Source organism: Choloepus didactylus, chromosome 15, assembly GCF_015220235.1.
Source record: "Choloepus didactylus isolate mChoDid1 chromosome 15, mChoDid1.pri, whole genome shotgun sequence".
Classification (NCBI taxonomy): Eukaryota; Metazoa; Chordata; class Mammalia; order Pilosa; family Megalonychidae; genus Choloepus; species Choloepus didactylus.
Genome location: NC_051321.1, coordinates 70,438,200 through 70,461,124, shown reverse-complemented (window position 1 = coordinate 70,461,124; position 22,925 = coordinate 70,438,200). Strand labels below are relative to the sequence as shown.

Sequence of the window (22,925 nt, the reverse complement as noted above, 5' to 3'; positions counted from 1 at the left end):
CTAACTAACCAGCAGGTGGCGTCCACGAGCCACCTGTTCTCCACAAGCCAGTTCTCCCCTGCTTTGCCTTTGTGGTGAGTGGTGGAGTGAGTCTTGTGGGTCCAATTGGTGTACCAAGCTTGCATGTGTAGTTGGTGTTGCCTGCCCTGTATATGGGGCGTGTGTCTGGGCGGTCAGGGACCAGGGGTGGCTCTAACAATCAAATCTCCCTCGTCTTCCTGGAGTTTTAAAGCTGCTGCAATAGTCTAATCCTTCAGTTCAGTCCTGCCACAGTTTGTCTCTGCCACTGACCCACAAGTCCTTGGTATTGGTGTATAGCCCCTGAGAGTTGCGAGTGGGTCCCTCTTCCAGGCCGTGCACCCCCCTGGTCCTCTGTTGAGGGATGACTGTGCTATGTCACAGGTGCGTGACGACCCCCCAGGGTGGTTCTGGGCTGCTGGGCTGTGTAGGGAGGCTCCCAGTCTACTGAAATGATGGCTGAATGGGGCTTTGTTAATTCACACTGCTCCACCTTCCCAACTCTGGGACAACCAGCTGAGGGTGCAGGGAATGCTAATGTTCATGCCCAGTTTTGTGGTGTGTGCGTGTTATTTGAAGCACTTCTGTCACACTGGGTTGTCTGGGGCAGCTCTGGGCTATGGGGCTGGCAACGGGCAGGAGTGTTTCCAGTCCACCAGGATGATGGCTATGAGTGGACACCCCCCTTTTCTTGGGAAGTTGTGGTGTTTAGTGAATTTTCTCAGCCACTGGATTATTGCCTTTTGTCTCAGAGCTCTCTTAGTTCTGCTCTTGTCTTGATCTGCCCAAATTGCAAGTCTTTGAGGCTTTCTGTATTGGGCTTCTTAGAGTAATTGTTTTTGAAACAGAAAAAAAAAAGCCCTCCTCGCAGATCTAATGGGTTATTGAAATGCTAAGAGACAAAGCAATTAGGGCCATTAAGGAAAGATCCAGGGGGCAGAGAGATCAGTTTTTCTTCGGGATTTGCGTATGAGCCTCAGGGCCTGAGCTCTGCCCTTCCCCTTTCTATGTTCACCAGAACTCCAAAAAGCCTCCGCTTTTATTTTGGAGTTTTTCTTGCTGTTTTTTGCTATGCCTATCTCCTCTCTGCTGGGCTGGCTGCTCTCAGATTCTCTGGTGTCTGGTCTCAGTCTATCTATGGTTGGAGTTTGGATCAGTAGACTGTTTCCGATAAGAGCTGCCACTGCAGTTCTCCCTTCTCCTTCCCAGTGCTGACGGCCCCTCCTCCCAGAGGACTGAGCCTGGCAGGGAGGGGCGCAGGTCCCCTGGCCCCAAAAACTTACAGATTTCGCTGATCTCAGCAGTTCGACGTGTTTATGAGTGTTATATGAAGTATGCCCAAAGTCAAATTGCTCTGCGGTATCCAGTCCACGCAGTTCCTGGCTTTCTACCTACTTTCCTCGAGGAGTAACTAAAACATACAGCTCACCAATCCGCCATCTTGCCCCACCTCCTCCACATATACACTTTAACTCCTTCATTCCTTTCCTTCTAATTCCTGCACAATTAACTCAGGAAAGCCTTATTCCGTTTATTTTCATTCCTTTTTCAACACACAAACTCTAATATTCTGTGACTTTATTCAGGTGACTAGTTGGGCATTTTTTAAAAATGCCATTTAAAAAAAAACAGTAAAAACATAAAAAGAAGAGAAAGCTAAATATTGCTAAAGGAAAGGAGGCTAATACCCCACCTGTCCTGTCTTACATGTGATTATAAGGAAAAGGAAATAATGCACATGAATATGCTTTGTATGCTCTCAAAGAATTATCAAATGTAGAACGTTACTGTAATATAAATGTCTAGTTCCTTAAAGTTTCCCAGAGGCCCCACCAGAATTATAACATGCTCCATCTTCTTCCTCACTACCCTCTAACCAAACCTGCTTTTTCTAAGTACTATCACTCCACAGAATTTCAAACATTACTTATTTTTTCTGTTTTTCTGCTTTAATAGCCAGAATTGCAAAAATAATTTTTTCCAACAGTTTTAGTTTACAAATATGCAGTATTTCAATTACATTGTAGTGCTTGCAGATAAGCCTGGGCATGTAACCATTTAAAGCATTGTTTATAGCACCAAACAACCAACTTTTAAATGAATATTAGTAATGCAACCCATTTTTACATTATGAATACTGGGTCCTAATCTCCATCCTGGAAGGTAACATGAAATAGTGAAAAAGAATTGGAACTTTAGAATGAGGCAATTTGAATTTCATTTCTCTGCTTTTACTAGCTCTGTGTCCTTGGGCAAGTAATGTAATCTCTTTGAGACTCAGTTTCCTTATCAGTAAATTGTGAAAAATAAAACCTCTGTCAGGGTCAAATACATACTTAAAACACCTAGAAGAGGACCTGGCAGATAACAGGTGCTAAATAAACTTTAGTCCCTTATCTTCCTCTCTGCCATTGTAATTTCCATTTTCTCCTCTAAAAAAAAAAAAAGAAAAAAGCATATACAATGAGTTAAGAGTTCTAATTGGAGATTATTCAGTCACTTCTACAATATAATAGCTGAATTTGGCTCCAGGCTGTAATAGACACACTGACCCATTAAAGTAGAGCCAGAGCCATACGCAAAACTACTCCATTTCCTTGCACAAACTACAAACATTTCTCACAAGCAGCCAGAACTGGAAATTCTATGCTTTGTAATATCAATGTGTCAAATGGCTAAGGCTGCCAATTAAATGCTCATAGAAATGACTCATTTTATTGTACCTATACTAAATAAACCTCCAAAGTTTTACCTTTAGGTTTTTCTACTTAATGTTTTGGCCTTTCTTTTCAACTACTGCAAACATAATTTCATTTGACTACATATAGGCTGAGCTCAGATTCGGTTCTAAACTTGCTGAAAAGCAAAATAAGAGAACAGCTGCAGCACTTCCAGACCAAGCTGACAGAGATGTAAGAAAGAAAAAAGCTGTAAACTATCCCTAGCAATACTATTTGCATGTGTGCCTTTTGAAGATTGTATTTCATTACTACTTTTCACATAACATTAATAGATTAGACATAGCACTGAATTGAATTCCTACCTTAGCAAGCAAGTTTCTATATGCCTAGAAATCAGTAAATAACTAAGGGCTTAATTAATCATCACACAGTTAGGTAATCCTCTTTAGAACAAATCCAAGTTCTCTCCCCAGGGAACTTTATCAACTGCTAGGTAGATGTGATACACATAAATTCTCAATAAATGCTCCTATATAGCTCTGATCCTATTGAAAATATCACTAGTGATGTTCTATTTCCACTATCTTTCATTTTTAAGAGAACAGAAGTAAAGTAGAGTTGTGGAAGGCATCTCTTATATACTACCATCTTTAGATTAATTTGTTCTTTAAATTATGTCCTGAGCAATCTATGTGTAAGGCACTGTGCAGGTGACACATCTTCAGGGAGCTTTCACCTGGAATAGTATCAAGACTACATAAATGACTCCGGTGAGTGTCAAAGCGAGATAGAACCTAGCACTCCTGGGAGTCAGTGGACAGACAGAGGGCATCCCGTTTGGGATCAGGGGAATCTTCAGGGAGACATATGAGCAGAGCCTTAAAGCATGGGTGTAATTTCTGGAGGGAAGAAGGTATCTGAGGTGGAAGGAAGTGGCAGTATGTGCACAGAAGAAGGAGTGAGGAGGACTGGGATTTATTCGTGAAATGCAAAGCAGGCTCACTGGGCTAGTACAGGCTCCGAGGGGAGGGCACCGTGACGGGATAGGCGCAGCACTGGATTCTGATTTTGGCTTCTCCACTGACAAAGTTCTGTGCCCCTTGACACACTGTAGATTATGTCTGAGAATACATGTTCTGATTTTTTTAAATAAAGGAGCTGGATGAGCACAATGGAAGTCTATATCAACTCTATAAATCCATGACTCTGGGTCATAGATAATAAGTATTTTAGGCTTTGAGGGCCATAGAGTCTGTCGTAACTTCCCAACTCAGCTGTTGTGGTGCGAGAGCAGCTGTGGACAATATGTGGGCTTGGCTATGTTCCAATAAACATTTTATTTATGGACACTTGAAATTTCAATTTTTATATAATTTTCATGTCACAAAATATTATTCTTTTTTTATTTTATTTTTTAAATGTAAATACCATTTTTACCTCCCAGGTAACAAAAACAGGCAAACAGGTAGAAGGCAGGATTTGGCCTGTGGGCCCTAGTTTGCTCTTCTCAAAAAAGTAATAAAGTAGAAAAGGAGGCAGAGGGTAATGGCCCTTATGAGCTAGAAGAAGGGATCCAGATTTATTTAGAGGACTATGAGTGAGGAGTGGGGTGAAGGTAGGGGACGCAGAAAGTTTCTGAGCAAGAAAGTACCTGGCAATAGCAGATAAAAGGGAGATTGGAAGAAAAGATAACAATCTAGGGGGGAGAATATGAGGCCTCATCTAGAATGATAGCTTTGAGGAAAGAAAATTAGAGAAAAGATATGGAAAGGAGGACAACAGAGCATTTAGAAAAAAGAAGAGGGAAAAGGTGTATTTATCTGGCAAAAATAACAAAAGAGACCAATTTCCAGACAAGGGTAAAATATTTTTGCTTTCCCATTCACCAATGCCATCAATATAGTATATGACTGAGGTAGATTAACTGAGGAATTTGTCTTTTTATAGAAGGTTAGGGCAGCCCAAGTTGGAGTTTCTAGAGTCCTCTGATTACATAACGTAAAATTCAGCATTCATGTTTTGGTTTTGGTGATGCAATAGATAGGACAGTTTTAGAGATGATGATGATTTATTTATGGCTCCTTTTACTCCAGAGAGTTTTCAGCAGTCTTCCCAAATTAGGAAAGAGTATTCACCTGGTGTACATACATATCACTGCCCTCAGAATTTAAAAATCACCCTGCTGACTGTGACTCAGAATTTTCATCTATCTTTTCTTGCTCTGACAGAGTACTACTCTTAGGAAAAAAAACTGTGGTGCTACAAATGCAATAGATTCAACATTAGAGCACTCACCAAATGCAATTAATCCCACTCTATGAGAGTATAAGATGCCTTCTAGAACTCAAATCTGGAAGCCAAGCTGGGGGCAGAGGAAGGAGCGATGAAGACCAACATGAACACAAGTAGCCTGAATTTGTGATGGTTATAAGAATCATAATCAAGCCTTATGAGAACACAGCAAAGGGAGAGATTAATTTCAACTGAGCAGCCTGTCAAGGACTTCATGGAGAGTAGCATCTGAGCTGGGCCTGTTTCAACAAGAGAGAAAGGGCAATTTCAGGCAGTAAGAACCATGCAAACAACAACAAAAGATATGCAAAAATATCAGACTTGCCTTTTTTATTTCAAAAGTAGTGCGTGCACTGTGAATGTACTAAATGCCTCTCAATTAGTCACTTTTAAATATATATATAAAATATATTTATATTATGGGGATTTCTCCTCAATTTGAAAAGTAATTCATGTTCCTTGTTAGAGGGAAAATATGAATTATGGTAAACCAAAAAAAAAAAAAACCACCTTGAAATCACATTAACCAAATATAACCATATTTTAGTACATACTCTTCTACTTATAACAAAATAAAAATGGGATCCTTCTAAACATATCACCTTACTGTTTTTTTCATTAACATCCTACAGCACAGGGATCTTTCCAAGCCAGCTTGGAATATGTAATAGCGATTAAAACCAATGGAATAACTTGCCAGGTGAACTTGCTGCCCTCCCCTTACATGGGACATGAATTCCAGGGGTATAAATCTCCTGGCAAAGTGAGACATGACTCCCCGGGAATGAGTCTGGACCCGGTATCATGGATTGAGAAAATCTTCTTGACCAAAAAGGGGAAGCAAAATGAAACAAAATAAAGTTTCAGTGGCTGCGAGTTTTCAAATGGAGTGGAGAGGTCATTCTGGAGGTTATTCTTCTGTATTATATAGATATCCCTTTTTAGTTTTTAGTATATTCGAATAGCTAGAAGGAAAACTGTTGAATTGCAATCCAGTAGCCTTGATTCTTGAAGACAAGTGTATAACTATGTAGCTTACATGGTGTGACCATGTGATTGTGAAAACCTTGTGGCTCACACTCCCTTTATCCAGTGTATGGACAGATGAGCAGAAAAATGGGGACAAAAAGTAAGTGAATAATAGAGAGGGATGCGAGAATGGGATGTGTTGGGTATTCTTTTATACCTTTATTTTTATTTTTAATTTCTATTTTTATTTTTATTAGTTTTTTTTGAGTAATAAAAATGTTCAAAAATTGATAGTGATGATGAATGCACAACTATATGATGATGCTATGAACAACTGACTGTACACTTTGGATTGTGACTATATCTCAATAAAATTGTGGTGGTGGGGAAAAATGGCATACTTGAGTTCAAGGGCAAGTATATTCCTTCCCTTACAGACCTTCTTTCAAACTCCTACTTCAACTTGACCTTTTCATTATATTTTCTTCCAGGATCTCCATAGGTGGATCCATGCTACTAGTCACTATGTTCAGAGTCTTTCTTTCTTCTACTTGAGGGCAAAAAGGTATGGCCATGTCTTATTTAATACACAATTTCAATAAAATTGTTGGTGCCATCTTTTATTTTTTTATTTTTTTTTTTTAAATTCAGTTTTATTGAAATATATTCACAAACCATACAGACATCCATGGTATACAATCAACTGTTCACAGTATGTTCATATAGTTATGCGTTCATCACCACAATCTATTTCTGAACATTTTCCTTACATCAGAAAGAATCAGAATAAGAATAAAAAATAAAAGTGAAAAGAGAATACCCAAACCATCCCCCCATCCCACCCTATTTGTCATTTAGTTTTTACTCCCATTTTTCTACTGATTTTTTTCAATTTTTTAACTTTGTTTATCAAAAAATTAAAAACAAACAGGCAAACAACAACCAAAAAAACCCCACATTTCAAGCAAAGCAATGGATTAAGGAAAACAAATAACCTAAAATAACTACTTTGCTTCCAATATGTTCCTACCATACCCCAAGAAAATTAATAAACCCTGTCCAAACAGAGGAGTAAGAAAAACAAATAATCTAAAATAACTACATTGCTTCCAACATGTTCCTACTATACCCCAAGAAAATTAACAACCCCTAAGAAAACAAAGGAATAAGAGAAAAAAAAAAACCTAAAATAACTCTATTGCTTCCAACATGATCTTACTATATCCAAGAAAGTTTACAAACCATAATCATTCCTGAGCATTCCCATAACATTGAGATTACCCTCCATAGTTTATCTGTTCTTATTAGATTATCATTCCCCCTCCACTAATTGGTATCTCTAGGTCCCCTACATTCTACAGTATAAAACATTGTACATTTTTCACAGAATTCACATTAGTGGTAGCATACAATATCTCTCTTTTTGTGCCTGGCTTATTTTGCTCAGCATTATGTCTTTTTTTTTTTTTTTTTTTTAATCTTCATTTTATTGAGATATATTCATATACCACGCAGTCATACAAAACAAATTGTACTTTCGATTGTTCACAGTACCATTACATAGTTGTACATTCATCACCCAAATTAATCCCTGACACCTTCATTAGCACACACACAAAAATAACAAGAATAATAATTAGAGTGAAAAAGAGCAATTGAAGTAAAAAAGAACACTGGGTACCTTTGTCTGTTTGTTTCCTTCCCCTATTTTTCTACTCATCCATCCATAAACTAGACAAAGTGGAGTGTGGTCCTTATGGCTTTCCCAATCCCATTGTCACCCCTCATAAGCTACATTTTTATACAACTGTCTTCGAGATTCATGGGTTCTGGGTTGTAGTTTGATAGTTACAGGTATCCACCACCAGCTACCCCAATTCTTTAGAACCTAAAAAGGGTTGTCTAAAGTGTGTGTAAGAGTGCCCACCAGAGTGACCTCTCGGCTCCTTTTGGATTCTCTCTGCCACTGAAGCTTATTTCATTTCCTTTCACATCCCCCTTTTGGTCAAGAAGATGTTCTCCGTCCCACGATGCCGGGTCTACATTCCTCCCCGGGAGTCATATTCCACGTTGCCAGGGAGATTCACTCCCCTGGGTGTCTGATCCCACGTAGGGGGGAGGGCAGTGATTTCACCTTTCAAGTTTGGTGCCATCTTTTAGATTTGATAGGATTCTAGGTTTTCAAAATTGGTTTGTTTGCTTAATGAAAATACTGAAGCTCTGGCTCTGCCGATTACTAGCACTGGATGCTGGGCAACTAAGTTCTGTGAGCCTTAGCTTCTTCACCTATAGAATGGGAATAATAACCACATAGAGTTGTCCTGAGGATAAATGGAATAATTAATGATTTTTAAATCTTATTTGCTTTATTGACTCATTTTTGAAATTTAGAATACTATAAATCCAAACTATAAATTAAGTAACAAAGAGGCTCTCTGTAGAATTTGCTCCTTATCTGCATTCCTCCCACTGTTTTAGGGCAGTTTCTCTATTTCTGGCTTGGATAGATGGCTTTCCAATCCTAGTGTCTCAACCTCTAGTCTCTCTTTCTCACTGCTACTAAACCCCTAAACTGTCTACATTATACCCCAGCTTAAATCCTTCTACTGCCTAAAATCCAATGCTTAGTTTGTTCTACTTCTAGGAATTATCCTATAAATGTACTTGCACATACATAAATTATAAATCATTGCAGTATTGCCTGAAATAGCAAAAGACTACAAATAATTTAAGGTCCTTCCATAAGGGTCTAGTTAAATAAATTATGTTATAACCACCAATGGACTTTTACGTAAATGTACAAAAGAAGGGAAAGCTCTTTAGGCACTAATAAGAAATAGTCTCCAATGTATATTAAGGGGGGGGGGATCAAGGAGCAGGACAATAGGCCTTGTGCCTTCCCATGTGACAAAGGAGCTTGTAACCAGTCTTCAGAAAAGGTATCATCCTGTTGATGCCTTAATTTAGACATTTTCATGGCCTTAGAACTGTAAATTTGTAACCTAATAAATCCCCATTGTAAAAGCCCAACCCATTTCTGGTATGTTGCATTCCGCCAGATTTTACAAATTGAAACAGCATATAAATCCCTTCTTAATCTGGCACAATCTACCTTAAAGGAAGGCTCGTTACTAAAGCTTTCCCACTCCCTAATTGCACAGACACACCTCTGTATCTTTATTATTAGCTCCGCAAAAAAGGCTCTTCTCCCCTTTTCTTTGACTGGCAAACTCTTCCTTTGCTTCAAACACTGCCTCCCTAAAGTAGAATTGACTCCCCTTCCTGTCTTCCCGCCATTCTGTGCAAAAAGGTCCTTTGTCCTGCTTGGTTTACATGTTTGCTCCCTGGCATCAGAGGCTGGGTTCACAGTCCTCTCCAGGGTTCATCAGAAGCTTATACTCCTCAGACAGAGTTCAGGCCTCTTAAGGCATTAAAAGTATGATGAAAGAACAAGACACTATCAATACCGACAAGCAGATCTAGAAAAAGAACCAAACAGAATTCTAGAAATGAAAAATGCTGTCATTTAAATTAAAAATTCAGTGGATGGATTAAACAACATATCAGACACAGCTGCATGAGAATCAGCAAACTGGAAGAGCTGAAGAAATTACCAAATGGAAAAAATGGAGGATAGAATGAGAAAGTCAAATATATCTCACAGTTTCAGAGGGAGGGAATAGAATGTGGAAAGGGGAAAGAATTCAAAGCGATAAAGGCTAGAATTGACCAGGATTGATACAAGAAATCAATCCTCAAAATTAGGGAGCCCAAAATTCTCAAGAGAGATACATAAGATCTTAAAAGCCCCAGCAAGGAAAAACATTACCAATCCAAAATAACAATTAGGATGATGGCTAATTTGGAGATAGAAGACAATGAAATAGGATCTTCAAAGTGGTGGAGGAAAAAAAAACTATAAGCCTAGATTTGTATATCCAATGAAATTATCCTTCAAAAAAGAGGGAAAAACGAAGATATTTTAAGGTAAATAAAAATTGTGTGTACTGCCAAAAGATCTCTGAAGATACTACTAAAGGATGAACTTCAGGAAAAAGGGAAAAGTATCCAAAAGAAAGGTCTGTTCTTATTTCCCTTGCATCTCAAAGTAAATGATAAACATGCAGGTAAATGTAAAAACAAACAAAAAAAACCAACAGTGTATAATTTGTGGGGAGAAAACAAATCAAGACAGAAATAAAATCTTAGACAAGATTATTAATCAGGAGAATGGTAAAGATGCTAATTAACTTAAGACTTTGAAGTTAAATATGCATGTTAAAAATTCTCTAGAGAACCACTGCAAGACTAGAAATAGTGGATGTTAACTTCCAAAATAGTAGATATGGTCCCCTTACCCTTATTTCTACTCTGTTGATAGAATATCTGAAGAGATTCTCCTTTCAGGCAAGAGATATTAAGCTAGTACAGTATCCAGCATAGTATGTGCCCATTAAATATTTGTTAAATTAACTTAGCTATTCCAGAACCAGATGAATTCTATTTCACAAATTTATCATACTTCTCAACTCTACAGGGAAGGCTGATTCCATCTTACTATTTTAGTGAGTGGCATGGCTACTCCGGCAGTCTTTTCAGAAAATAGGACAATGCATACTTGGGCTAAAAATCCCAAATCCTAAATCCTAATTCTTGCTTCCAAATTAGAAGGGAAAAAAAAAAAATACTTTTTTTTAGCAATACTATTGCTCCAAACAAAGGGAGATATCAATTAAACATTTAGGTTTTGGTTTTAATCATGGGAAACCGGCAATCAGAGATTTAGACACTTAAAACTATGAGTGATATTTTCCCCACAGTTGGTAAAACTGTATATTCCACAACATATGGAAGTCTACTGAAAGCTTTCATTGGCATTTTGCCTTGTTGAGTAAAAGTTAGAAACTATGCCTAGACATTTTTTTTAAACAACTCAACACTGCCTTTTCATTAGACTAACATTTAAAATAGGACTAAAAATTCATGGGAAAATATAATAATGATAACATCTAACACTCACTGAGCTCTTAACTCCATGCTGGGCATAGTTCTAACCATTTTTATGAACTCATTTAATCCTCACAACAACATTATGATTCATATGCTACTATTAGCTTTGTTTTACAGAGATGGACCATGATAAATAGAGATTACGTAACTTTAACAATGTTATATACCTTGCAGGTGTCAATGGTGGGATTTGAACCCCCAAGGAGTCTAACTCCAGAGCCTTTGCTTTTAACCATTATACCCTATTGCTTCCCAGGATCGGTTTCAGGTTTGTATGCTAATTTAGCTGGTATCTATATCTAAAGTCTGACTTTGCTATTTATTAACTCATACTAGATGAACTTTGCCAAAGCTGGCTACTCTTTTCAGTTGCATTTCTATTCTTTTCAAACCAACAGAGAACTTCAAATCCGTGTTATATTTTTATTTACATGCATGTATTCTGCACAATCCTGTGTTGGGCAGGTTTACCCTCCAACCCCATCCCCAGGAATGTGTCTGAAATTTATTCATTCTGGAAACATGAACCGGATGGTCCTACTACATGTAAGCAATGATTTACAGCTACTTTCCTAACTGACAATTCATTTTCAAGATTCACACACAGCATGATATATATATTTCTAAAGAAGCTTAAACAGTTTTTGATAGGTTAGCAGCAAATACTCTTCCCATTTATTCATTCAACAGATATTTCACAAGACCTTACGAGGTGCCAAGAGCTATGAGGGATGCTAAAAATCCAGGGGCAAACAAGGCAGTGTCAATATATGCCCCTGGGGCTCTAGTGGGGAGAAAGATGTTAAACAAGTAATAAACACATAAATAATTACCTACAAGTGTGACAAGCACAATAAAGAAAAATATATAGGGGACTACAAGAGAAATTGATGGTGGGACCTAACCTCAGGTGGGAAGTATAGTTAGTGAAGGTTTCCTTAAAAAATTGACATTTAATGTGGAACCTGAGGATTAATGGAAACCAGCCAGGTACAGAAGTGCAGAAGGGCAGCTCAGGCCAACAGATTGGCATACGTGAAGGCCCAGAGCCCAAGAAGCTCTGTGCTCTGGAAGAAATGAAAACCTAGAGCGCCTGGGGTACAACAAGCAGGGAGCAGATAGGCCAGTACTCAGAAGTCCTTTCCTAACTATGGAGTCCACCACCAGATCACCCCTCTCTATCTGCAGCTGGTCCTACTGTGTGTTTATCACTTTTTCCCACATCACTACCACTTCACATTTTCTCCATTATTCCAAGGAATACAAACCACTGTATTTATAGGACCAGCGCATAACCCTTTAAGTGGAGTAATTTCCATTCTGCAAAAATTTCATTGGTGGAGAGGATATAAGGAGAATCTTTTATAAGATATAAATTGTATCTGTATTTTAAGCAGTATGAGGCCAGAAATCATATCTTCTATATCCTAGTATCCCTCACGACACTGAGCAATGTACCTTGACAGAATGTGATACATAATTGTGCTTTTTAGGGAGAATAGTTGTAGGATAAAAAAATGTAAGAGCTGCTAGTCTAGATTTTTTTCTATATGATTTACCAGCCCATTCATATATCCTTATTTACTTAAATTGCATGAATAAGAACACATCCACTTTGCAGATAAAAGATAAGCCAGTCCTCCAGAAGTGGGGTGGGGACACAGTAAAGGCTGGAAATATAGGGAGGCAAGATAATAGAAGTCCCTCAACTTTCAACCCTAAGATCAAATGTGCCATTACTCTTTCTTCACAGGAAGCTTACTCGCGGGAATAACTTAAGCTTTTTTCAAAAGAAGGAATGACTTTGCTTGGATTTTGGCCAGTTGTGGTAAGAACAGTGAAATTCAGCCACTTTCTCCTTAAAAGTCTTTCAACTGGAAATTTTATCAGTGGGAAATACTCTCTAAGCCAAAGACTCTATTTTCTGCAACTCAACAATATTGGTAAAACAGTTTTAGTTCTAAGATTCACCACCTTTCTCCCTCAATATACACACACAGGCACACGGGTACACACACCACCTTTACCAATCCAACATGCTAATGCATGGAATTTTGGAAACGAAAAATACAACACAATTTCATTTATGCATTTTTGTTTCTCTTTGTGATTACATAGGCATTTGATATATAGCAACATTTGAGGGCAGTAGGGAGGCAAGAGATAGTGTGCTATCCTCATCATCATGAAATAAACTGGAATGACTAGCTGGTATATCAAGTATCAAAGCAAAATCCACTTATCAAAGCACTACCACAAGCAAAGGATCACGATAAGCCAACAGCAGGAATATCAAGAAGAATATGATCCAGGCCTTGCCCTCAGAAAACCAACAGCCTAAAAGGAGACACCCTACAGGAGTGGGGAGGGCAGGGGAAGGAAAAACCCACAACATAATCAGTCACCCAAGGACCAATGGCCCAGCATATAAGAACATCTACAAAGTTTTTACCAAAGTACTAGAAAGCAAGCAATGAATCCCCAATTTCATGTATCTAATTATATAGTCCCCCTTTCTCAACTACTCTATTATACTTTATCCCTTTTGTCTACACATAATGCACATACTTAGTCTTATTCAATGGCTATTTGACCCCATGACTTTAATATGTGCAGATTAGAAGTTTTTTTTTAGGATCTAGCCCATTATTTTCAATTTATTCCATTCTACACTTACTGAAACAGCAGTTAGCTAAACAGAGTAAGCTCCCAAACAGCACATGGCAGAGAAAGTCTTGGGATGTTGTAACAGACTGGGTTTCCTCACTCTTCTTTGCAAATTCTTGAGTAAGAAAGTGAATTAAAAAGCCTTTTCTTTTAAATATGGCGAAAAGGATGAGAGCTGGTGCTTCTATATAGTTCAGTTTGTATTGGGGTAAATATAAACTGTTTTACATAAAGGAAAAAGGTGACTGAGACAGAGCAAAACACAAATCAAGCTCAAATAGACTGAAAACGGCTGAGAACCACAGATAAAAATGTGACTAAAGATAGATTTTCTAAGTTTTCAACAAAAAACATGTAATACTTTTGTAACAAGAAAAAAATGTGTTGGTTTTTGTGCTGGTTTGAATCTGTTACGGATCCCAGAAAAGACCATGTTCTTTTAATCCATTCCTGTAGGGGCAGACCTCTTGTGGGTGGGACCTTTTGGTTAGGCTATTCAATTGAGATGTGATCCAGCCCATACAAGGTGGATCTTAATCCTTTACAGAAGTTCTTTGTGAAGAGGATAAAAGACAGTAAAAGCACCAAGACAGACAGACAGAGACAGAGACAGAGAGACAGAGAGAGGAACGCCTAGAGACATTTAGAGACAGTCATTGAAACCAGCATCCAGGAGAGAAGGACCAGCAGACATCACCATATTCCTTCCCATGTGACAGAGGAATCCCAGATGCCAGCAGCCTTTCCGCAGAGAAGGTATCTTCCTCCTGATACCTTAATTTGGACATTTGGACATTTTCATGGCCTTAAACTATAAATTTATAATATAATAAAACCCCATTGAAAAAGCCAACCTGTTTTCTGGTCTTTTGCATTCCGGCAGCGTTAGCAAACAGAAACATTTTTTTTAAGCAACATGAAGGTTCAGTATGCCAAAAACTGATTACTAATGGTATACTGTTCAATATTATGATTTTTAGTGCTGTATAAAGGATAAAATACTTTAATTATGATGATAAAAACACAAATGAACAAAATTTCCCTACTTATATATTAATCTCACCTTACTTCCCTCACAAACCATTTTATAAATTGTTAAGAAGACAAAGGCTAAGACAGCCTTCCTCTCCACAACCACTTCCAATAGAAACAGAACAAGTAGTAAAATGATAGAAAAAACAAAGCTACAAGTACTCAACTAATTCCAAATTTGGGTTATCTTAACTTATCTGTCGAGGTAGCCTAATATACCCAAACATATTGCAAGAATTCCACAGGTCTAGGATAAAGGAATAGAAAGATATATGAGTCTCCAGTGCGAAGTCCTGCCTCCAAATTTATCAACTTTCTTCTCCTGATGTTTCAGTCTTAAAGCTCCTTAAAGCTCATGCTGAAGGATTTATACTACATAACCCTAAAGGCCATTGAAGCTTAAAAATAACAAGGCAGAAGTTGGTTTTCTTCCTCTAGTCTTGTCTAGATGGAAGGTTTAAGGGCAGACTCTCCTAAAGGCAATATGAACTGATTAAATGACCTTGCCTCATCAAGAGTTCTTAGCACAGAGCGTTATTCTAGAGAGAAACCTTGCCTTGATACCAGCTAAAAACTGATATTTGTTCATTAAGGACTCATACTTCTTTGATACTGATCTAATGCAGGTTTATTATGTAAAAATATACCCCACTGTCTTAACCATGACAGAAGGTCCAATGAAAAGATTGGACCCAGATCAGCCAGAAAGGCAAAAACAGATCAACTTTATGGTATCTTTGTCTCCCACCATATGGTTCAAGGAAATAAAAATCTTTTAATGAGGAATTCATGACTCATAATATGAAGCTACAGTGGAACAACCAGCATTCCAAATAATACATCAACACCTGGTCCAAATCACTAAATTTTAAAAAGGCACTCCCAAGAAGAGAATGTAAAGTCCTAAAGCCACTTTCAGATAGGAGGCACATATCCTCATGTTATGAATTTTGTAAGTGGTCTGCATAGTTGAAATGACTCTGAAACAGAGACCCACAACCCAAAATAGCCTGAACACTTTTGTTATCTTAAACAGTGGCAGTCAGCCATTTCATTCCATCCTCTCAGTATCCAGTATATTCTACTTGTTTCAGTCAAAACCCATTGCAAATTCAGTGAGACTGTTCAAAATCGGCTACTTGGGATGTCTGAAAGCTGGAGATGGGAAATATTGGTTGAATAATAATTACTGTAATATTTTGATTATGAAACAATGAATGTTTTGCATATGTTCAGTAAAAAAAAAAAAAAAAAATTATAGTGCACCACTATGACCAGCCTGACACTGGAAGTAAAGGGGAGAACACAACACACATGATACCTGTCACCAAGTAACTTACAGTCTAGAGGAGAAGACAAACAATGAACCAGGAGGAAGGAGTGTCACAAGGCAGCATATACATGCCATGCTGGACTGGAGGCTGTGACACTAAGGATATTCCCAGGAAGGTGGCAGAAAGTTTTTGACAATCGTCTCATATGCTATAAATATTTTATAAGTAAATAAATGACCAGTAATAAATAAGCATATAAAATGGCTTTGTTTTTAAACAAATATATAAGAAATGTTAAATTCAAAATGAGTTCTGCCCCCATAAAAGCAGCTGCCTTGGTGCTAACCTTACCCCTGGGGTATAACAGGAAGGGCCAACCTAGTCTACCGTTGTTGATGATTCCCATCCTGATCTTGTCCATTTAGAGTTGTAACAGTGCCATTTATAAAACAGCTTTGGAAAAAACCAACTTTCCACTGTGTAGACATAAATGAACAAACACTTAAATTGGGGTGCCAATAAAATTATAAGTGTAACTGTGGAAACAGACAATCTCCAAAAACCTTCTGTTCTCTTAAACAGTCACTTGAGTAAATGTTAACTATCACTGGAACAACGTTCTCCTTCTTACATCTCTTGATCTGGGGACAACATTTTACAAATGAAACTTCATGGTTCACCAAAGCCACCTGAAGTACTATTTAATTCTAATTTAAGGCTTCAAGTTCAACAAGCACTTGTACTATAAAAAAAAAAAGTCTTTATCTGTTTTGCAAGTATACTTACTTCTGTGCTGATCTATATCTACTCTTATTTTTTAAAAAGAAAAAAATGTTGTGAAATTGAAAGTGGCTATGAAACAGAACCCTTCAGTCACATCATTCTTCTCATATGGGCTCTCCATGTAAAGCTACGTCACAGCCAGGCTCTAACAGGTAACCTACCCAGACCCAGGACAAGTGGAATCTTTATGACAAATGATATTTTTTGTTGCTTCTGATTCTAAGTGGAAAACCTCCACTGATAGTTAACAACTTTGCTCTAAGTGAGGGTGGAATGGTGGAGTGAAAAAAAGCAAAGGACCAGAGTTGAGTCCAGGCTCTGCCACTTACTAGCTGTGCCATTCTGGGCAGGTTACTTAATTTCTCTGAGTTCTAGTCACCTTGTCTATAAAATGGGGACCACATCAATATCTACCTTACAGGATTGCTAGTAGTTAATGTATATGAAAATATTATATAAACTGTTAAGGATTATATGAATGTTATTATTTACTTTATTAGATTCTTCCTTAATATAGGAATTATATGTTCATTTAAAAAATCGGAAAACACAGAAAAGTATTAAGAAAAATTACCCACAGGCCTATCGCCCAAACATTATTGTTATTTATTCTAACTGAAATACGTCTAACACCAACCAAAACAAAACTAAAGCAAAAGTAATTTCAGATATTAAAGTTGATAATTTACAAATGACAAAGTAAATTGCTGATCTCCTCTTAAGAATAGAGCTGCCTTTCCCATCTATCAGTTTAAAGTGAAGACTATGCTTCTATTTGTCCCAGAGCTGGTCCCAAGAGAGTATGATATATGGGTGAGGCTCATAAAAGTCAAAGCCACAAAAACCCCCAAAATAAATATTTCATGAGCCCAAGGGGTAGTTACAATACATGACCTCAGATGCAAAGGAGAAGGAAACGTGTCTGAAGTCACAGTGATAAAACTGACATGACTATAATGGTCACACCAAAGAATGACATATTTCTAAGGCCACTTCAATGGAAAAAAAAAAAATTTATATACCATACAAGGTGAGGCAGTCTAAGCCTTCTGACCTTTTCACAATGCTTACTAAATCCCATCCTTGGAGCTTCTTATGCCCTGTATTTTTCCTTTCCCACCTTCACCTCTCCTATTCCCCCTTCTTGTTTTATGATTGCAAATACTTTCTGTATTTAAAATGATCCTATTCTATACAATGGAATATTATTCAGCAGTAAAAAGGAATTAAATTCTGATACATACTACATCATATACGTAGCATGTATGAAAACATGGTAAATGAAAGAAGCCAGAAACAAAAGGCCACATATTACATGATTCCATATATATGAAATGTCCAGAACAGGCAAATCTATAGAGATAGAAAATAGACTGGTGGCTGCCTAGGACTAGGGAGGTAGCGGTTAGGGGAGAATGAGGCATGACTGTTGATGTATATGAGGTTTCACATACAAAAAAAATTCTAAAACTGTATTGTGGTGATAGTTACACAACCTCGCAAATATACTAAAAAACACAAATGAATTGTACGCTTTAAATGGGTGAATTGTACTGTATGTGAATTATATCTCAATAAAGTTGTTTTTTTTTTTTAAATGGTCTTATCAGTCTCCTGAGTAGTAAAAAAAGGACAAGTAAATATTCCCATCCTACCCCTTCTTAAGTGTAGAGTAAAAGTGACGACTCTCTGGGTTATGATATGATATGTATATAAAATGACAAGACTACTTTTGTTTAACTATTGTGCATGAAATTACAAATCTAAATGAGTACTGTCCCCAAGAACACAGTTGCCTTAATGCTGCCCTAACTGAAAACTTGGTCCTTATAGTCTCAACAATTCTGTGCCTTTGCTTGGTTGGTTCCTTCTACCTACAATGCCTTTCTTACCACATCTTTAAATGTTCAAATCCCACCTGCCTTTAAAGCCCAGCTCAAATGTCACTTCCTCCATGAAGCCTTCCCCGGCATTCCCATCAAAAGCAATCTCATTTTCTTCTGAACTTCCATAGCACCTTACCTCCTTAGTGCCACTTAGGACTTTCTATCCAGTATCATACTTATCACTTTGGCAGTAGAAAAGGTCTCAGTAAATACCTGTTCAATAAATGAATGACTATGCTCAGCAATTGAGAATTTCACCTTCATCTGGTAAATTGTGGAAATATCCAAAAGTCATTTAGTCTCAAGAATGGTAAATAAAGTAGTGGGGCTAAGGAATACCCTCTTCAGTCAAAGTGTACATTTTCTTGACCAAAATAAAACTAATTTGGCATGTGTATATAAATAATCTGAAGGAAATTTCCAAAGAGAAGCACTAGAATAAAAATACTATCTCCCAATGTAACTACAAAAGAAGTTTATATAAATTCCTAGATTTTATAAATTCCAAAATATTTGTTCAAAAATCAGTCTCATTACTTTATGGCAACACCAAATGCTTTTTTCCTAGAAAAATGTCAGAGTTCTGTCTATTCTCAGGTCCTGCTAATTCTTCCTCCACTATATTTCTGATTAATTCCTCTTCTGTTTTCCCCACTACACCCAAACTTCAGGCCCTCACTCTCTTCATGATCAGCTAACCTTACAAGACTACAAATTTATCTCCTTTCCCATAGTTCCTTCTTTCCTTCAACAATATTTATTAACCATCCTCTGTGCCAATGTTGAGGGTAGGAAGATAAATAAAGAAATATCAAATGAACCCTGTTCTCCAGACACAATCTAGTTAGGAACTTGAGGTATTTCAATACTCAGCAGCATATATGTAAGGGCCATAACTGGTGGGTCCTCTGGCCTCCCCAGAAGGCAACTTATATAAAATCTTTCTCACACAGTTTTCCTTCTCTCCCTCCCCTTCTTTCTTTCTTCATCTTGTTAGATAGGGCCTTCTGTTAAACAGCCCATATGTCGCAAACCAACTTCATCTCCAATTTCTCTCCAACTTGCCTCTTCATCTACAATCAAGACAATCTACAAAGTGACTCACTCACAAATACCTTTGTTATCACCACAACCCTCCCCACTTTCTGTTAATTCATATATACTCAAATTCCTTCTTTTGTCTGTGTTGGAAAATATGTAACTATATGTAATTTTTCTTCAGCTTTTATCTGGGCCTTATTTATTTCTTTTTTATTTGTCTCACAGTGACTATTACAGTGCTACCTAACTTCAGGCACATATCACAATCACCAATGGAGCATATTAAAAACAAACAGATCTCTGGATAATTGTATGGTAGCTGAACAATCTCAATAAAAATGAAAAAACAAAAACAAAAAACAAACAAAAAAAAAACCACACAGGCCTGCTCCCTACCTCTGAAGAGCTCCTCAGTAAGTCTGAGATGGGAGCTGGACATCTTTATTTCTAAAAAGCCCCACTGGTGATTCTGATGTATACCTCACTCTGAGAACCACTGATTTATTACAATGCTTCCTATACAGCAGACATTCCATGCTTATTAATTCATAGCACTTAAGTTCATAAATAACTTTTCTCAATAGCCTAACCAGAAATCAGCCCTTACACTACACCAGCTCCGTTCCAAGTGCAACATGTGGTTTTAAGATTTCATTTCCTGCAGGGCTACATGGAGGGACACTATTACCTTGTCTCTTTACATTGTTTCCTATTTGTTGAAAAATGGAGGCCTGGAATGTAGGCATGTTAGGCAACACTACATAAGAAAGTACTCTGGAGTCCTGAGTTAAAATTAGTAGAAGGAAGGAAGGAAGGAAAGAAAGAAAGAGAAAGAAAGAAAGAGAAAGAAAGAAAGAAAGAAAGAAAGAAAGAAAGAAAGAAAGAAAGAAAGAAAGAAAGAAAGAAAGAAAGAAATGGAAGGAAGGAAGGAAGGAAGGAAGGAAGGAAGGAAGGAAGGAAGGAAGGAAAAGAACAAGGACAATGTAGAACTGGACCTTCTGAATGAACACAATATTGTTACCAAATAGATTCTTACTAAATCTATACAGAATAAAGACCAGGAATTTGGTCAGTGATGTCTCCCCAACTTCCTAGATACCAGTTTCCTGAACTGCCTGTGACCGTCAAGGGGCCTCTGAAGACTGAGAAAGACAGTGGCTGAAGAGACTGGTGAGGAAAGTACCATAATCAGATAAATCACCCAAGCCCCACCCAGACCCACAGTTGCCTCCCAGCCTCCCAACTGCCCTGCACACATTATTTACACAGCTCAGTGGAGGAGCTGTGTGAACTTTTCCCAAAGTTGTTCCTCACCGGCAGCAGCCGTCTGAGTCACCCACCCAGAGGGTGAAAGAGAAGTGTGATATCAGCCAGGGGAGTGTTGGGCGATCCTTCACAGCACCCCTTTTCCTACTTCAGAAGTGGGCTCTGCCTCCCCCAATAATCACCTCAGTGCTTAGTCACAAACTGTGGGCAACGGAGGTCTACAAAACCACCACCACCCCCAAAAAAGTTGTGGATTGGGGAGGGGGCACCCCTTCCCGCTCTCCAGCAAGGGCTGCAAAACCCAGATTCCACAGGCCTCTGCCAGCAGCTCCATCTTGCTTCCCGCCGAGAGGAGGGACCGGGAAGGAGGGCCCCGGAGAATGGAAAGGCCCCATGGGGAGGAAGCTGTTTGACAGCAAGTGAAGCCAGGTGGCAATCTCCACAGGAGGGAATAAAACGAAGGATCTCGTGATCACGCACCACTGCATAAAGGAAGTATCCGGTGTGAGATGGTGCCGGAGGTGTGAGCAGAAGTAAAATGCCCAGAAGCTAAGGAGAAGGGGACAGAAACGAGTGGTCAGTAAGACAAGTGGACAAAAGGGCAAGACGCGGGGAGGGGTGGCGGGAGAGCAGGTCTCAGGGCGAGGGGCAGAGGCAGTAGAACAACGTGGCTCAAAAAAGAACCCCCGGGAGGAAACGCGGAGATTAGGCAGGGGAGTGCGCCAGCCCAGAGCCCAGACTGGGGAGGCCTGAAAAGGATCTGAGATCAAGGGAGCCAAAGTGGGGGTCTTCAGCTGAGGCAAAGAGGCGACCAGGCATCTTAAGAGCTATCATTTATTGAGCGTCTACTACTGCCACACGCTGCGCTCTCACTGAATCTGCACAACAAACCCGCAAGGCAGGCACTGTTAAGAGTGCCCCCACTTTACAGATGAGGAAACTGAGGCCCCGAGAGGCTCAGGGGCTTGCTCAAGGTCACAGAGCGGGGTAGCGGGAGCTCCAACCCAAGGCGGTCTGGCGGCACCGGGCGACGGCCCCCGCCCCCGCCCCCGCCCCGCTCCACTCCCAGCCCCAGTGCGCTCACCCGGACGAGGTTGCTGACGGCCGCCTGCACGGCGGCCACGGGAGCGGTGAGGTCAGGAATGGCTTTGCCGTCCACCTCGCCCTCCTCGTGCATGATCACCAGGTGCGAGATCTGCTGCGCCACCGGCTCCAGGATGCTCTCGATCGTGCGCGTATGAAACACCGGCATCGCGGCGGCGAGCGGGGCGGCGGACCGCAGGCTACAGAGAACTGGGATCGGCGAGGCCGGGAAGGAGCGGAGACCGACTCCCAGCAGTGCAGCGACTCCCGAAACCCGGCTTCCCTCAGCGTAACCAGCCTCGCAGGCGCCCCGCCCCCTCGTGTGGTCGCGCCCAATGGCAGCCTCGCTCAGACCCAGGCTGCCGTTCCTATTGGCCCCGCTTCGAGAGGCTCCGCCCCCGCCCCCGCGCGGCCAAGACCCCGCCCTGTCCCGCCCCCATTCCCAAGGGAGGGGTCCGGGATTGGGGCTGCGCCGCAGGGATTGCGACCGGATTCCCGAGCCTTCACGCGGGGCGCTCCTTATAAGGGCATGGAGGGAGCGGAGCGTGCGGCTGGAGTCGGACGGCCCCGCCCCCCTGAGCCGCCTCCCTCCTTGGGTCTGCAGAGCCCCGCCCCTCTGCAGAATCACCACAGCGGGGCGGGGTCTTCTCACCTCCCGGGCGCTCGAGGCTGAGCTGGCCAGGGGGCCGCAAGTTTCCTTGTCCCCTCCCCAACTTTTCCCCTCACACGAAGCCGCTTGTTAATATTTGGAAATGTTCTGGAAAAAGAGTAGAACGGTAGAAGTGCTCAGAGAAACATGAGCCTCCCATTCGTTTACACATACGCACACACTCCATTGTGGATTGGAGCCTTCTAGACGTTCATCTGTGCATTTACTTGTACACATATATTTTAAAAGTAAATGGGATTCAACATTTTCCTGG

General features: G+C 39.7%; 1 protein-coding gene across 2 annotated transcripts in view; it reads right to left on the bottom strand.

Moving 5' to 3' along the window:
• Window positions 1-22,297, bottom strand: part of VCL (vinculin) — a 111,360-nt gene extending 89,063 nt beyond the window's left edge. Inside the window, exon 1 of one of the 2 annotated variants that reach the window (XM_037803697.1) lies at window positions 22,004-22,297. In XM_037803697.1, the coding sequence (XP_037659625.1) occupies window positions 22,004-22,171 (168 nt within the window). In that variant the 5' untranslated portion in view covers window positions 22,172-22,297. The remainder of the gene's footprint in view (window positions 1-22,003) is intronic. The other variant, XM_037803696.1, reaches the window with a different exon arrangement.
• Between the last annotated feature and the right edge of the window lie 628 nt (window positions 22,298-22,925).